The 17,216-nt window shown below is 40.1% G+C and overlaps 1 protein-coding gene across 4 annotated transcripts in view; it reads right to left on the reverse strand.

Moving 5' to 3' along the window:
• LOC131249383 (protein ROOT HAIR DEFECTIVE 3 homolog 2-like) overlaps positions 1-17,042 on the reverse strand; it is a 55,775-nt gene extending 38,733 nt beyond the window's left edge. For all 4 annotated transcript variants that reach the window (XM_058250132.1, XM_058250130.1, XM_058250129.1 and 1 more), the window contains exons 1-2: positions 16,900-17,042; positions 16,559-16,720 (exon numbers count right to left, since the gene is read on the reverse strand). In XM_058250132.1, the coding sequence (XP_058106115.1) occupies positions 16,559-16,594 (36 nt within the window). In that variant the 5' untranslated portion in view covers positions 16,595-16,720; positions 16,900-17,042. The remainder of the gene's footprint in view (positions 1-16,558; positions 16,721-16,899) is intronic.
• Between the last annotated feature and the right edge of the window lie 174 nt (positions 17,043-17,216).

Here is a 17,216-nt window from a genome sequence, read left to right on the forward strand (position 1 = left end):
AATCTGTTGGTAACTCTGCTGTACTTTCTACTACCCTGCTTGTATCTGCTATTAAAAGAATCTATTCTAATATATTGTATAAGTGATTGAAGAACCAAGTGGATCATGTATTGTTTGTAACTTTCTGTATATCTTCTTAAAGTGAGTTACACTGTTTTCTTTGTATGAACCTGTTCAGCAGCAAGTTATGAAATTGTCCCCTATAATAATAACTGTTGGTAAGAACATCTTTCTAATCTGTTAATTGGAACTTCTAGTAATTCTTCCGGTTCTGCTGTTATCAGATGGGATGTACCAATCTCATCTATGACGATAATACATATCCCAGTAAGAGCCAGCATGTTTTGGTCTGTTATAATGCAAGCTTCACAATATTAAAAGAGTTGGGCCTACAACAAGAAAACGAAAAAATAAAAATAAATATTCATTGAATAACCAAGTGTATTATCAGTTATTTTCATATTTTCAAATTTGATGTAGTATGTATACATGCTTATATACAAGTCAAATTTACATTTACTTATATTGTAAATCAGATCAATATTTTCGAGTTCCCTGTAAACTGCCATGGCTTTCGAAAGTGCGGAATATTCCGATGAAAGATCATCTGGCTGTGATTAGCATGACAGTGAAATAGCCGCTGCCATAACCACCATTGCAGCTGCAGTAACTATAATGGGAGCGGCTAAATATTATCACCGTTACTGTATGAAGGCTAAACCCAATGAATGTCATATTGAGAGGGATAGGTTCATAAGCCGAATTATACGTAAGAGCGATATTGAGTATCTTGCGCAGCTGAGAATGGGTAGGGACAAATTTTTTGAATTATGTTCGTTGTTGAGGGATCGGAATTTACTTTCCGATAGCAGGAGATGCAGCATGGAGGAGCAGGTTGTAATGTTTCTTCACACTGCCGAACATAACGTACGTAATCGTGTGATTGGTCATCATTTTACACGATCTGGTGAGACTGTGAGCAGACACTTTAGTAGGGTGTTGGATGCTATAATCGGTCTTTATCCCGAGTACATGAGGTTTCCTAGTTTACACACACCCAAGGAAATTTTCGACAATCCGTTGTGGAGTTCATATTTTCAGGTAAAGTTGAAGATATGTTACAGAAATTCCTAAATTATAAGTTGATAGTTAATGGATGAACTGATCATTGCCACCCTTCTGATTGTAAGACTGTATCAGGGCCCTAGATGGTACCCATATCCCGGCTTATTTGCCAAAAGAAAAAAGCTCAACTTTCAGAAATCGGAAAGGATTTCAATCACAGAATGTTTTGGCCGCATGTACATTTGATATGAAATTTGTATACGTGCTTGCTGGTTGGGATGGATCCGCATCCAATGCTCGTGTCCTACAAAATGCACTCACCCGTCGCCCTGACTGTTTTCTTATTCCACATGGTAATTGCGTGTAAGGGGTGATTGTTTTTTCTGTATGTACTTATGTGTGATAGATATCTGAAACATATCTTGCAATTGTGTAGGAAAATATTATGTTGTTGACGCTGGGTATGCACATTCGTCTGGATTTATAGCACCTTATCGAGGTGTGTGATATCACTTAAACGAGTTTCGTACTGGAAGAAAGCCTGCCAATAACAAGGAACTTTTCAATTATCGTCACGCGCAATTACGAAATGTCATAGAGCGTTCATTTGGCCTGTTAAAAAACCGCTCCCCTATTCTACGTACTCCTCCTCAGTTCAAGTTTATAACACAAGTCAAAATTGTTATAGCTTACTGTGTCCTTCATAATTTCATTCGTGTTAGTAGTGATGATGGACTGGCTGAGGTAGTTGAGGACAGTGGGGACAATACAGAGGATGTTGCGTCATCCCCTGTAGTGTAACCTCTGTAGATGAAGGGGTAGCATTAGCTCGGGTGACGGATCACACACGTGATGAGTGGTCAAGGAAGATAGACAAGATTGTTGAGAGAATGTGGAATGATAGTCTTCCACGTACAAGACAACGGACTTATGTTTCTTGATTTATGTAATGATCCGCTTAGTTGAAAGCGGGAATATTTTCACATATTTTCACTAAGTTTGGGATATGATGTTTACATTTCGTGTTGAATTTCATTAGCCTGCATATGATTCATTACTATAGTGCATTACTTCCCTGTACCTGTTATATCTCTATTTACATTTTCTACTTATAGGATCTATGAATTTTCTAAGGAGCACAGGCAAGGACCCGAGAAAGAAAGCTATGGAGTCATCACCTTCAAAGAAGGGTGTTGCTTCAAACCAATGCCCAAGTTCACCAACTGAATTAATTGGAACTCCTAAGAAAAAGAATACACCCTCCCGCAAAGGGCCATGCCCGAAATCTATATCCCAACCAGGGCGTAGTGTAGGCGGTCCACGTAAAGATAGTAGACTTCAATGGACAGACAACATGGATAACGCATTGGTTAATGGGTTGGTTGAACAGGTGAACATAGGACTTAAGAGTGACGTCGGGTTTAAACCCGAAGCATACAAGGCCACGATTAAAGTAATCTACGATACTTGTGGTATTATGCTTGAGAACAGTTATATTTCTAATCAATTGCGGACCCTAAAGAGGCTGTATTGGGCAATAAAGGACTTGCTCAACGCCTCGGGTTTTGGATGGGACGAACAAAACAAGATGGTTCTTGCTACAGAGGATGTATGGGATGAATACATCGCGGTATGATATTCACATATAAATGCATGTAAAGTTTGTATAGTCTGCTTTTACAAAATTGATGAAAACATTCTATCTTTGTGTGTACAGACACACCCCTAAGCCGAACGGGTGCGAGGCAAACATATTGAAAGATGGGACGACCTCGCGTTCATGTTTGGCAATGATTGTGCCCACGGTGAATTCGCAAGTACGGCATATTCTTCTCCTATATCAGGGAAACGGCGCGGCCATGACGAGTTCATCTCTGACGATGACTCGGATGAGGGGGCTTCCCAGACGGTACATTTGTCATCCTTTGACGAGGATGACCGCAGGCCCCCTCCCCGAGTTCGAGGTGGTGATGGATCCATATCAAGTCGGGCAAAACGTGCTAACAAAAGCCCCATGGAAGCCACTTCAAGTTCTCGTCATAGTCAGATAGATGGGAGTGAGATAAGCAGTGGGCGGAGAGGCAGGCCTATGAACATATCGGTGAGAAGATGGGGGAAGTGGCTGAAGCCGTTAACAACCTGACAATTACATTGGGTCAGGGAAAAAGCATGACGCGCGTTCAATGGTTGCTGGGTATATTGGAAGAGGTGCCTGGTCTTTCACATGAAGACCAATTCCGTGCTGCAAGGTTCTTGCAGATTGATGTAGTGAGTGCAGGGTATTTTATAAAGATGGGTCATGAACGCAGGAGGGAATGGATTGAAAAAGTGATCCTTCCTCGTTGTGAAACAGATTGAGAATGGCGCACGTGGATCCATATCACTGACTGTTTATGTTTGGAGTTTGTGTCTTTTTGGCTGGTGTGTTGTATTAACTGTATTTTGGTCCGAGCCTGTTATGGCTCGGTTGGGATTTGTTAACTTTAAACTGCATTGGATGATACATTTGCTGTCGGAGTAGCACTGCTAATGTTGTCGTTGATGGACTGTTCTATTTACAATTTCAGATGCTATTACCGAAATCGGTTTGATACTACTTGCAGGTTGGAACTGTAGACTTCTAGAATATTGTTGTTACAATCTCCCCATCTATTTTGATAGTGGAGATGCATTTCAGACTGGTTCCTATGTCATTGGACTCAGACAATGACGAGGAGAATGATTGCATGTATGTCTTATTGATTTTATGCGACAAACCTGATATGTCTGGAAATCGGTTTTTTTAGCCGAACGAGATTACTACTGTCTGCAAAATGTATTGTGTATTTACCACTCTTTTATGCCTTATTTTCTGATACGGCCTGTCATTGGTAACGTACTCATATCTGTTGTACATTGGTTTGGCTGGTTACTGTTCTGAAAGTTATACTGATATCACTTTGTCATGGGTAACTGATGTGGATTAAGACGCTGATACAATCGACTCTTTCGATATATGGATAGGTCATATGGATATGTAAGAGGTTTGTTCCCATGTTTTCTTTTTCTGTTTCAAATATTAGTAGTGGTCTACAGTATGGATGTTTCATTTTTGTATTTTTTAATTTCAACTTTCATAGATATTATTATGTGGAATTGATAACTACATCTCTTTTTCTCATTTAAGGTCCGAACTTAATCACTACAGAGAGCATGTTGTAGACCCAAATCAGCTGGGATAAAGGTTAGCTGATTACGATAATGATAAGGGACTAAACCCGGGTGAATTCAAACATTTTTTATTACTCTACTTCAGGTCAATTTTATCAGCTTATGTACTCTCTCATTTGTTGAGTTTGCAAGAGCTTGGAACCAGTTCAATTTACCCCCACTCCCCCAAGCAACCAAAACCTTGATATACGAGCTGTTGAATTTGGTGGGTTGTTGCATTGCTGAAAGGAATTTCTGAACTTTAACTGTCTCAGCAGGATTTCTGCCTTATTTTTCTTTCATATGGTCTTTACATCCATCATATATTAACTGAAATATACAACACTCTGCTGATAGAGAAAGTCATGTAGGACTGATACAGTTATTAGTAGATGAAGTAAATCAGCACCTGAGATCAGGGACAAGATCTGAAGGTCGCCTGTGTCTGCAACTTTATTCAGGTGGGAACGAGATTGAATACTATTAACAAATTTTGAACGATTTTTGTGGAACATTGTTAACCTGACTAATTCAATTTATTTGCAAAGGTGGTTGTGGTGATCAACTTGCAACCTGTTTTCCAAAGATACGAAAATTGGTGACATCTTCGAAAGTCTGGTAATATGGAGAGTACAGGCTTTAGCTGGAGGCTAATGGAAGATGAAAGTTTCTGTTTCAATGTTTTCCTATCCAATTCAGATTACTTTCCGATTAAGGCATTTATTACTTCTCGCAGCGGAATGAAGAAAAAATATTATGTGGTGTTTGTGGGGAGGAATCCAGGGATGTATGCAACATGGGAGGCATGCAGCGCTCAAGTTAACGAATTTAGTGGATGCAGACACAAGTCGTTCACGACTTTTGAAGATGCTATGAAAGCCTGGAATGAGTATCAGGTTTGTAGGATAATGTTTCTTTCATACTCTCTGAAATTTTGTAGGACATTTGTGTGAAGATTACCTCATATCGAAGTCCAGACGGTGACATTTTTACTGGTAATCATATCATTTAGTCTTCTTTGCCTGATCGCACGGGTTGACATACAACTGGAAGTGGGGCTGTTAGTGCATCTCATCGTCCCTCAACGAAGGACTGTGGTAGCTATCTAGACGATCTCACAGATCGAACCCAAATCGGCACCTAGAATGTACGGGAAGATGGACCTGCTTAGAGGGTGCCTATTGCTGAAGTTGGAGACGAATCTTGCATGGCTCGGTTTGTTCGTATGGTACTTGGATTGTTGATTTTTTATGCCGGTATCAGGTTGTTTGGTCGGTTCTAGAATATGTATGGCTGAGAAGAATGAAAAACACATGTTTTAATTATTTTATTTTATTTTTGTCTTCTTTCTGTTTTTGTTTTTTGGTATAACATGATGGTTGGGTCCTCTGGAATTGTTGATGGACTGTTTTTTCAGAGACATTCAAAGGAGGGTTGGATAATGCAGCCCCACTTTGACGTGTTGATGTTTTTGAACTGTAATATTACAAATTTTATTTTTTTTCGATATTTCCAAATAGTGAAAAGTATTGACTGATAGCAATGTTTAGCATACGCTACGTAGCATAGCGTGGCCGTAGCACTACGTAGCGTCCCAAATAGCGTAAATCCCCTGTAGCGTACACTACGGGGGTCGTAGCGTACGCTACAACTATGTAGTGCGTAGCGTTCGTAGCGTAAGCTACAATGTATTTTAGTACTGTTTTATTTTTTTATTCTTTTTTTTTCATGTTTTCTTTGTTTCTAATTTTGAGGAATGTAACACTTGTACCGTACTTGATACTTTTAACCTATAGGATTTTTATTTCTTTTCATAATTGTGACTTGTGGTTTCAATTAGACATTATTAATTAAAGTGGTTTGCTTAGAAAGTTGTTGATGTGATAATTATTTAATTTGGCTTATATATGTGGATTGGCTTTTGATAAATGATAACTAATAACCTTTTTGAACATGCTTATAATTTATAAAATGAATCATCTTTTAGGCATTTTTATATTTTTTTCCTTTTTTTTCACTATTTATTATATTTGTCCTATTTTTAAATTAAAAAATAGAAGTATCGTATAGCTTATGCTTCACGTTACATATTTACACTACACGCTATAGAGGACTGAGTGCTATACTTCACGCTACCACTATTTAAAACACTGACTGATAGGTGATCTTCACCATGAAAAAGCCGTCAACGATGAGGATAATTAACTGCTTGTGAATTTGTGTCATGACATCCATGCCGTGAAAGACGTCAATCGAACAGGGTGATTATGGATGAATAGTCAGGATCCTTTCAAATGTTATTTGTAACTCATGTGGGGTCCACGGTCGTCGTAGTCCTAAAACATGTTTCCCCAGCATCCAGGCAGGGTTTGGAATTTAGATCGGTTTGATGTGTACCGTGTGTACCTTTTGTAGGAGACGGACAGTTTTTCAGACATCCATACCATTAAACAGGTGAATCCAAGTGGGGACACTGGTAGAATGGTCATCCAGAAAGTGATAGACCGCAGAGATTAATCACAACAACAAGAGAGGGGCCCGCCTGAAATATAATATCTAAGCATGTACAAATACGCTTCATAGTACACAAACTACCACTATCTATATTGGTATACAATGTGTGACCCCTATATGTCGTTCCCAAACATTGATCTGTACTAGAAATTGTATACATGCTAGGACAATACGTTCTATCCAAACATTGGTTAGTGGCACGTTGCTGATGGATGTATTGTGAATATCGCCCAACGTATACATGAACAGTACATGAATACAATGCAATAAACCCAAAACGTGAATCCAAACACGCCCTAAGGCAATTTTGAGGCAATCCACCTCCTCTATCACCTGGCCACACCATAAGAAAGTATCAGTAACGAATTACATCTGGGATATTTGAAGTCCATAAGTGTCAACCTTGAAGTCTTTATAATTCCTTGCTATGTTCCTTCCGAAAGCATTCAACCTAAAGCCCTCTACCACTCCTAAAAAGATAAAGAGGGGATCCCCCTACGGCAGTCCTCTAAAATCCTTGTAGAAACCTTTAGGAGTGCCATTGTTCAAAATTGAGAATGAAGTTGAAGCAATAAATTCCTTTACCCATCCTCTCCATCTTATATGAAACCAATTCTATCAACATATATTCCATAAATCCCTAATCCACGTAATCATAAGCCTTTTCCAAGTCCAATTCACAAATTATTGTCTCCAAGATGTGTACAAAGAATCAATGCATTCCTAAGCCACCAGCGGACCATCAAGATCTATCTACCACCCACAAAAGCTCATTGGGCAGGAGAGATCACCCCCAGGAGAGACGCAATCCATTCTCAAAGAAAGGATCTTAACAAGAATCTTATAAGAGCCATAGATAAGATTAATAAGTCCCTCTTTATAGGGATAAGACCAATGAATTGCATTCCATCTCATTTCCTATCCTCCCCCTTCCGTAAAATTCCATTAAGAACCATAATATCATCTTTCACTTCCTCCCAAAAAATCTAATAGACAGCAAGTGGGAAGCCATTCAAACCCAAAGCCTAACAACTCATTGGCTCAAACATTGCCACTTGGACTGCTTTTTTTTTAATGGATTGTCTTATAAGTTTCATCAACATCATTATAGCATTGTCCGAACTATTTGATTATCTTTCACATTTGTTGTTTATGAAATGATACTTTTTTTATTTTGAAGAGTGAAGGAAACTTCATTAAAGACCTGCTAGCAACAACTAGGCAAGAAAAGAAAACAACAAAACAAAAGAGAAAACACTGCAGCCCCTAAAAGGGTTGAAAACAACACTCAAACAAAACCACACTACAAGCCATCCCATTCAGACAACAACAGATTGACCCCTGCCACAATTGCCTTGAACGGCCGAGCCTAATTCTGAAAAAAACTTCGGTTCCTTTCCCCCCAAACAACCCACCAATCGCAGGCAATGTCACAAGCCACCTCGACCGAGCTTGCTTCCCCCCTCTACCTCTGTGCCAAGCCTAGAGAAGATCCTACCCCAACCCCAGCATCACCCGAGAATCCGAGATAAACCGAAGGCGGCTAAAAGGTGCCCCCCACACCTTTTAGGTGAACAGGCAGAAGATGAAGAGATGATCGATAGTTTCATCATCTTGATTGCACATGCAACACATATTCGGGATTATCAAGAACCTCTTCTAAAGATTACCAATCGTTAAAACCATCTTTCTACCCACTAACCAAGTGAAGGTGGCAACTTTGGGAGGCACACCGTAAACCAAAAATGATAAGCATGTTGCTCTTGAGACACTGCAATCAGTTTAGATCAACTTATAGAAAGACTTGACCGAGAAACGGCCCGAGGTATGCATCCACATAAGAAAGAATCGGGTTGCCCCGCCAGATTGGCATACTACGAGCGGACTAGGAAAGCAACATAGTCATTTGCCTCGCCATCCGACAAATTCCTCCTGCAAAGCGGAGCCCAAACTACCGTCGAGCCGCAAAAGAAGTAGCAATCCGCCACTCTCAAACCTTCCGAAGAGGCAACGCTAGCCAATGTGGGGAAATGTAGGTGCAAGGGAGAGTCGCAACACCAAGTATCCTCCCAAAATTTGACTCTGGAGCCGTCCCCCACAAAGAAGAACAAACCTCTCCAAAAGACTTCTTTGAGAACCACATCTAGTTTCCATATATGAGACGTCCTATACAAGGAAGAACTCTTGGTTTCCCAACTATCATCCTGAAGACCATACTTGCATGCAATGATCTCTCACCAAAGGCATCCCTCTTTTGTCCAGAACCACCATAACCACTTGTCGAGAAGAGCTAAGTTCATGCTTCTTAGGACCCCAGGCCTGCCCCAACTTGAGTCATAGGCCTACGAACTTCCACCATTTAGACATATTAAACTTGTTACCTTCTTCGGAGCCCTTCCACAAAAAGTCCCTCCTCATCTTCTCCAATCTAGCTAGCACCGCTTGAGGATATTTAAACAGGGACATGAAAAAAAAAAATGGCATCTTAAAAAAAACTACCTTAATCAAGGTTAATCGACCGCCAAGAGAGAGATAACAGCTCTTCCACTTTGATAATTTTCTCTCGGTCCTCTATATTCCCTTGTTCCACAAATGCTTTGCCAGTTTCTTAATGCAGAGCAGAAGCCCCAAATAAGTGTAAGGGAAAGAGCTAGCCTTGCACCCAAAAAAAGAAGCAACACTATAGATATCTTCTTTAGATAAATGAATTCCCAAAATTTCACTTTTCCCCATGTTGATCTTCAAACTAAAACTGCCTCAAAAGCACACAACCACTTTCTGCAAGTTGTCCACCATAACAAGGTTCGCTTCAAAAAAATGATATTGTCGTTTGCGAGCTAAAGATGAGAAATACACTCTCCAAAACCGGCCACCCTGAAACCACTAATGAGATCAGTTTCTTAGCCTTTGGCTAACATGTGACTGAAGGCTTCAACAATAACCAGAAGGCTTTTGTGATAACAAGGAAAAAATACAAAGACAAAGGATCCCCTAGTCTGAGACCCCTAGAAGATTTGGAAAAACCTTTCAAGGATACGTTCACAAGCACCAAGAACGAGGTAGACCCAACACAAGTCTAAATCCACTCCCTTTACTTGGCTCCGCATCCCAACCTACCCAACATATAATCCAAAAAATCCTACTCCACGTGATTATAGGCCTTCTCCACATCAAACTTACATATCACCCCCAACTTCTTTTGTTTGAAACGAGAATCAACATACTCGTGAGCGATTAAGGCAATGTCCAGGATTTGTCTTCCCCCCACAAACGCCCCTTCGTTAGGAGAAATAATACCTCCCAACACATCTCTAAATCTGGAAGTGAGCATTTTAGTCAAAATTTTGTTTGTCAAACTAATCGGTCTTAAATCTTTCAAACAATTCACTCCTTCAAACTTTGAAATAAGAGCAATAAAGGAAGCTCCGAACTCAAATGATAGGATGTCCTTGTCAAAGAACTTTTTAACAAAGTCCAACACATCCTTTTTCACCACATTCCAAAACACCTAGAAGAAAGCAAGGAGAAAACCATCGAGGTTGGGGGCTTTGTCTCTTCCTAAAGTATCCACAACAACTTTGACCTCGTCTTCCGAGATAGGCTTCTCCAACATACCTGCAGCTTCTTCAAAAAGGCTATCAAAGTGAAGAAGATCTAACCTTAGTCGACCCAAGATTCTTTGGATAGGAGCATTTGGTAGTACCTGACTATAGCCTTGCACAACTCCTCCTTTTCGAGTCTTGAAACTTCCATACCAAGAGATGAGATACAGCTGCATCTTGCCCTTGTCGAGGTGCTGTAGTGGAAGAAGCGCATGTTCTTATCGCCTAGCGCGTGAAATGATATTGATTACCCCTAGATTCATAATTTATTTTGATTATTTTATTTATCAATGCACAGAACCTCGTTAAGGTCTTTGGAGGTACTAGATAGTTGAATCAAACACTCTAATACTTGCCACCCACAAGACATGCCAAGGAAACACCAAGCAAGGGTAACAAAACGAAAGTATTGGAAATGGAAACATGACATGAACCAATACATGTGCATGTGACCATGCCACATAAACACAATCAAATCACACAAACTAGTATCAAGCATAAGCAAGTGGTGGCAAGAAAGAAAGAGTTGTGGGCCATGACAAAGAAGGAGCATTAGAGTCTCAAGAAATGTATGCAGTCCAATGTTCTAAAACCCGAGTGGATCTTGAACCATTTTATGGGTGGTAGGGCCTAAAATTGTCCAACCAGTTCGACTAATCATATCCAATGTTTGAAGTATCAGCATTGCTACAAGTTTTGCTTACCGAGGATACAGAAACAATATCGATTTTACCGATAATATCACAGATAACCAGAAATGCAAGAAAACATTGGGGAAACATGAGGAAATTTGTAGAATTTTAGGAGATGCTAAAACGGACATATTTGCATATTTAGTAATTAAAAAAAATTGCAAAAAGAATGCATACATAATAAGCTTCCATTTAATGGAGGCCTAAAAGAATGTGCTAGTGTACAAAATCGGTCCAAGCATCCCATTCATCCCATGAAGGGCCTCAACACTTAGGTCATCACACGGATGAAAGTGCTTGGGGCGTTAGTTAACCCAAAAGGCATAACTAGCCACTCGTATAGCCCATCCTTCGTCTTGAAGGCCATCTTCCACTCATCACTAGGGCGTACACGGATTTGGTGATAACCACTTTTGAGGTCAATTTTCGAAAAGATAGTAGCATTGGCCATCATATCCAACATATCATCAAAACGCGATATGGGAAACCGATACTTGACTGTAATTTTGTTGATGGCCTAACTATCAACACACATCCTGCATGTGTCATCCTTCTTAGGTGCAAGAAGGGCGGGCACGGCACACGGGCTCACGCTCTCTCGAATGAAACCATTTTCTAGGAGTTCATCAATCTGCCTCTTCAACTCAGCGTGCTCCTTTAGGTTCATTTTTTAATGCAGGAGGTTTGGTAGAGTCACCTCAGGGATTAAATCAATGACATGTTGTATATCCCTCATAGGGGGAAGCTCATTCGATGGATCATCAGGAAAGACATCGCGAAACTCATGCATTACCTAAATGGCCTCAGTGGGCAACTCTACACTAGCCTCTAGTACACTCTCCCTAGCCACAATGGCATATACCATCAAGTCCGCCTCCGTTTCTCACTCAAAGTCTTTGGCATTTAGAATATGGCGGGGCTTAGACTTTGACTTCGACTCCTTCAATTCTTTAGAGCTGCTCACACCAGTTTATGTAGTGGATTCCTTTCCAGTCGTATTCTTAGGTGGCAGTGGATTTAGCTTCACCTTCTTGCCCTCGAACCAGAATGTACACACATTTGAACAACCAAATATGGTAACATCCCTGTCATAGAGTCACGGTCTACCCAGAATGATATGACCAATATCAATGGGAACAACATCACACCAAAGTGTGTCTTTATATGATCCTAACTGAATAGGAACAAGATAACGGTGTGAGACTGGAATAGAAGTTTCATCAACCCAGAAGACTCTATAGGGTTGAGGATGGGCTTCCAGCTTTAAGCCCAAACAGCTCACAGTGCTAGTCGATACCATGTTGGCACAATTACTGCTATCCATGATCATCTTACAGCTCTTTTCTCCACACTTTGCATAAGTATAAAAGACCGTGTGGCGACGCCAATCGTCAGTATTCTTGATTTGAGCAAAGGCGCAACGCACAAATGTAAGGATCACAGACTCTTGCGCTCCCTCTTCCTCGTCATTAGGGGTTTCTACTGGCTCATATTCTTCTTCATTCCCATTTTACCATTGTCAAACCAAGCATAGGAATGGTCGGTCCAATGCAAATGTATTCAACAGACAAGTAATCTGTAATCATTGCATTTTTTCGTATAATTATAGTAAAATCTCCAATGCTAGCAAATTTTTATGCAATTACTATAAAATCTCCAATCCAAATAGCAGCACCAGTTTATTTTGAAGTAATATAAAATAACAATCATTATGATTTTACCATGGATAAACCAAACAATGTAAAATTGTCATTATTGTGTCAAGTGTAGTTGTTGCCAAGAGACAGGAAAAGTAAGTTGTAATCTTTGACCATTTCCTTTACATTACTGCAGTAATGGGCGAAACAAATAGGTCCTTAATCAAAACTGGTTAATGGAGAACTCACTGTAATGTGAGAAAGTTCAACTGGTCAGCATCAAACTAGAGAACTGCAATGTGAGCATGAAAACACAACCTTTTTACTTGCCTATCAATAAGAAATACTTTGGTGCCCTCTTTTGTGCCGCACTGGTGGGCAAAGTGACCAAACCCCTGACGCCTAAAACACCTAGGGGCCCACTTCCACGTGAACTAGACCCAGCAATCTCTTTACCCTTATCATCCCTAGGTCTAGGCTAAAAATTGTTGGAAGGATTGTTTTGGTATCCAGTATTAGGTTTAGCCCCAGAGGGGTTGGCCTTAGTGCTGGACTCGCGAAAGTCAAATCACCTTCCCATAGACACTTTGAGATATTACTCGACTTCTAGCACTACTTGATACAACTGCTCAGTAGTGTTTATGTCTTTGGCGAGCAATTCTCTCCTAATGTCAGGACGGATGCCCGTTTTAAAATGCGCAAGGGTAAGTACAGGGTCCTCATCAACCTCGCAGCGGGTCAAGTACTATTCGAACTTCTCAATGTAATCAACAACACTTATGGAACCCTATCGAAGAGACTGCCACTCCTTAACCAACCGTAAGTAATAAGAGAAAGGTAGGTACTTCTCTTTAAGTGTTTCTTTCATTTCTCCCCAATGGACCATTAAGAGTTCCCTCGCTCTTTCTTTCTTTCACTCTACCGTTGCACAAAACCTCTTTGCTTGGCCCACAAGCTTCCTCTTGGCGAACCGGACTCGTCGAGCATCCGACATGTCATACCACTCAAAATAGTGGTCCATATCCGCTGACCAATCTAAAAAGGCTTTAGGATCCAAGTGGCCATCAAACGTAGGGGCATCAACTTTAACTCCCTTGAGAAGTTGCGCGTCTAGGTCATATTGGGTGCACAGGTGCGCGCCCATGACCAACTCCTTGGACGCCTCCATTCCTTGGTCTAACCTACTGACCACTTGCTGAGATTGGACATCTTCCCCAATAGTGGGGTTTGCCCTGAGGGAGACCTCTAGTTGTGTAACGCGATCATTAAATTGGTCAAGGCATTGATCTATTCGTTATTCCAAGCGTTTACTCAAAGAATCAACCTGCTAGATTAACTTGTTCACTGATTCTTGCAGTTACTCCATGTTTAGTGCAGGGTGCAAACCAAAACTATGACCCGTACATATGGGCATACAACTGCTAACTCCACCTAAGGACTTTCTACTACGACCGTATGCAACTAAATGGGACTAAATGATCCAATGAGACTCTATATGAGGGAAATTACGCAGTGCTACTAAAATCCAGCAATATAGTTGTCAAAATAAGGGAATAACAGAAAGTTAGAGCAATGTGAATTGCTACCTTCCTGATAACAGAAATTTCAGCAACTAATATCAGTAACTACGGACTTCTAACCAGCTATATATTATGAAATTGGATGCATGATGGACTTTAAACAAACTACCATAAACATGAAATGCATTCCCCTATAAGAACCCTAGGCTCTGATACCAAATTGATGTAGGACAATTAACCACTTGCTCTAAAAGCTCGAACTATTAGAGTACGGCGAATTAATCTCTTTATCTCATAGTCCATGCCCCACATCGCATGGGTTAGGACCTCAGCTGAACCCCCTTCGTGGGCCCCAAATCACATAGGCCGCCCACCCCAAGTGTGTCCCCGCATTCTACGGGCTACCCCACTTGAGCCCAGTGTGAAATGCGCATTAATCACCCCTGGTGAGGAGTCTCGAATATGAGACCTCCCCCGTGGGCCCCAAATCGCATGGTTCACCCACCCTGAGTGTGTCCTCGTATCCCACGGGCTACCCCACTCGAGCCCAGTGTGAAAATGCCGCTACATTACATGTTCTTATCGCCAAGCGTGTGAAATGATATTGATTACCCCTAGATTCATAATTTATTTTGATTATTTTATTTATCAGTGCACAAAACCTCGTTAAGGTCTTTAGAGGTACTAGATAGTCGGATCAAACACTCTAATACTTGGCACCCACAAGACATGCCAAGGAAACACCAAGCAAGGGTATCAAAACGGAAGTATTGGAAATGGAAACATGACATGAACCAATACATGTGCATGTGACCATACCCCATAAACACAATCAAATCATACAAATTAACATCAAGCACAAGCAAGTGGTGGCAAGAAAGAAAGAGTTGTGGGCCATGACAAAGGAGCATTACAATCCAATGTTCTAAAACCCAAGTGGATCTTGAACCATTTTATGGGTGGTAGGGCCCAAAACCGTCGAACCAGTTCGACTAATCATATCCAGTGTTTGAAGTATCGGTATCGCTACAAGTTTTGCTTACCGAGGATACAGAAACAATATCAATTTTGCTGATAATATCACAGATAACCAGAAATGCAGGAAAACGTTGGGGAAACATGGGGAAATTTGTAGAATTTTAGGAGATACTAAAACACACATATTTGCATATTTAGTAATATTTAAAAAAAAAAATTTGCAAAAAGAATGCATACATAATGAGCTTCCATTTAATGGAGGCCTAAAAGAATGTGCTAGTGTAAAAAATCAGTCCAAGCATCCCATTCATCCAACCATCCAAACATCCATTGATAGTTCAGAATATCAACAACACACGATATTTCACCAAGAAATTGTCCACAAATACAAAGGAAACGAATGATTATGGTCTCGATATTGCACATGTTGCAATGACGATAATATGGCAATATTATCAATATCATCGTCAACAAATTGAATACTGCATATAACCCTGAGCCCAAAAAAAAAAAAAAAATCAATGAATTTTTTTTAATAAACAATTTTTTTATGATATCAATACATTGCCGATATTATCAAAATATCGTTGATGCGCTGGCAAGACAAGCGACACGTGAAATTTACACAGTCGAAAATATTGACAATATTGATACATTGGCAATACAAGTGACACCAGGAATGTACACAGTTGAAAATATTGGCAATACATTGGCAATATTAATAAATTTGTGATACTTAGCAATACATCACCGATACCTGAAATTTATGATACTATTAGAATTATCAGTATGGCTACCATTGTTATCAGCATCGCCAAGCTAGAGATGCAGATAATATCAGGGATATTTGATAATATCGGGGGATACTTCGAACAATGATTCATATCTGACGCCGGGATGAGCGTGATGAGTTCAATCACCGTCTTCGACAAGGATAACTACTTCGAATCCACAAAACTTCTCTCTGAACTCCTCACAAAGACTTCTCGAATCCATGAGTAAAAGAGCAAGAAAATAGAAATAATATTCATGAAAATTTGTAAATTGATTGATGATTGAAATAAACGAGTCTACAACCCTTCAATTAGGGATACCAAGCCTTGGAAGAAGTTTCGGAATTAAACTACAACCAAAACTCCCTGAAATTCGTAACTTACTATAAATAGAATAAAATGAAATGATTTTCTACAGCTAAATTAAAACAAGGTGATGTCCTTAACCATACAAGTTCTTTTTTTTCTTTGTTGTTTTCTTTTTTGGAATGGTTCATGAACTGTGTATCTCAACTACAGCGCAAAACTCACTGGAGAAATTCTGAATTTTTATTTTATTTAAAAAGAAAAAAGTAAAAAAAGGCCTACCGCTGCTCTGCGGGCCCATGATCGCGACGACTGCATACGAAAGCCCGCATTCGGCGAGCTTCACGGTTTTTATGAAATTCTCAAGGCCAGCGACGTTGAATACACCGTCTGCATCGACCAGTTGCGTGGCGCAGCAATCTTCTCCCATAGCTGAGAGATTAACTGATGGTAAAAGAAAAAAGGAGGGGAAAAAAAATCAGAGAATTCCCTGGTGGTGTAATCGAACTACAAGAAAGAAACTTGCATAGAAGCTTCTTGAATGAAGATATTCGAAATGCATTACCCGAAAGCAGAGAGCTTCTCTTCCTCTGTTTTTTAGGGTTTTGGGAGATAGAAGAGACCTGAGCTTCGAGAGAATGTCCAGTTGGAAGAGAAGATGAACGAGAGCGAGCAAACGAAAGATGCTTCGAGAGAGAGAGAGAGCTTCTCTATATATTGCGCCTGGTGCGCAAGGAACCACGCCCGCGTACGGTGTAACGAACATCGCCGAGATTTTTAAAACACTGCGACAAGTACATTAGACGATTATATCGTGATATTATGAAAATCTTGGTAGATTTTAAGTTTTCTCGTTTTTATCGAGATATTATGAAAATTAAGGAATTTGCCATGTAAGTATATATTTGTATTACAAAATTATTTAATAATTTAAAATAAA

Source organism: Magnolia sinica, chromosome 6 (assembly GCF_029962835.1).
Source record: "Magnolia sinica isolate HGM2019 chromosome 6, MsV1, whole genome shotgun sequence".
NCBI classification, from domain to species: Eukaryota; Viridiplantae; Streptophyta; class Magnoliopsida; order Magnoliales; family Magnoliaceae; genus Magnolia; species Magnolia sinica.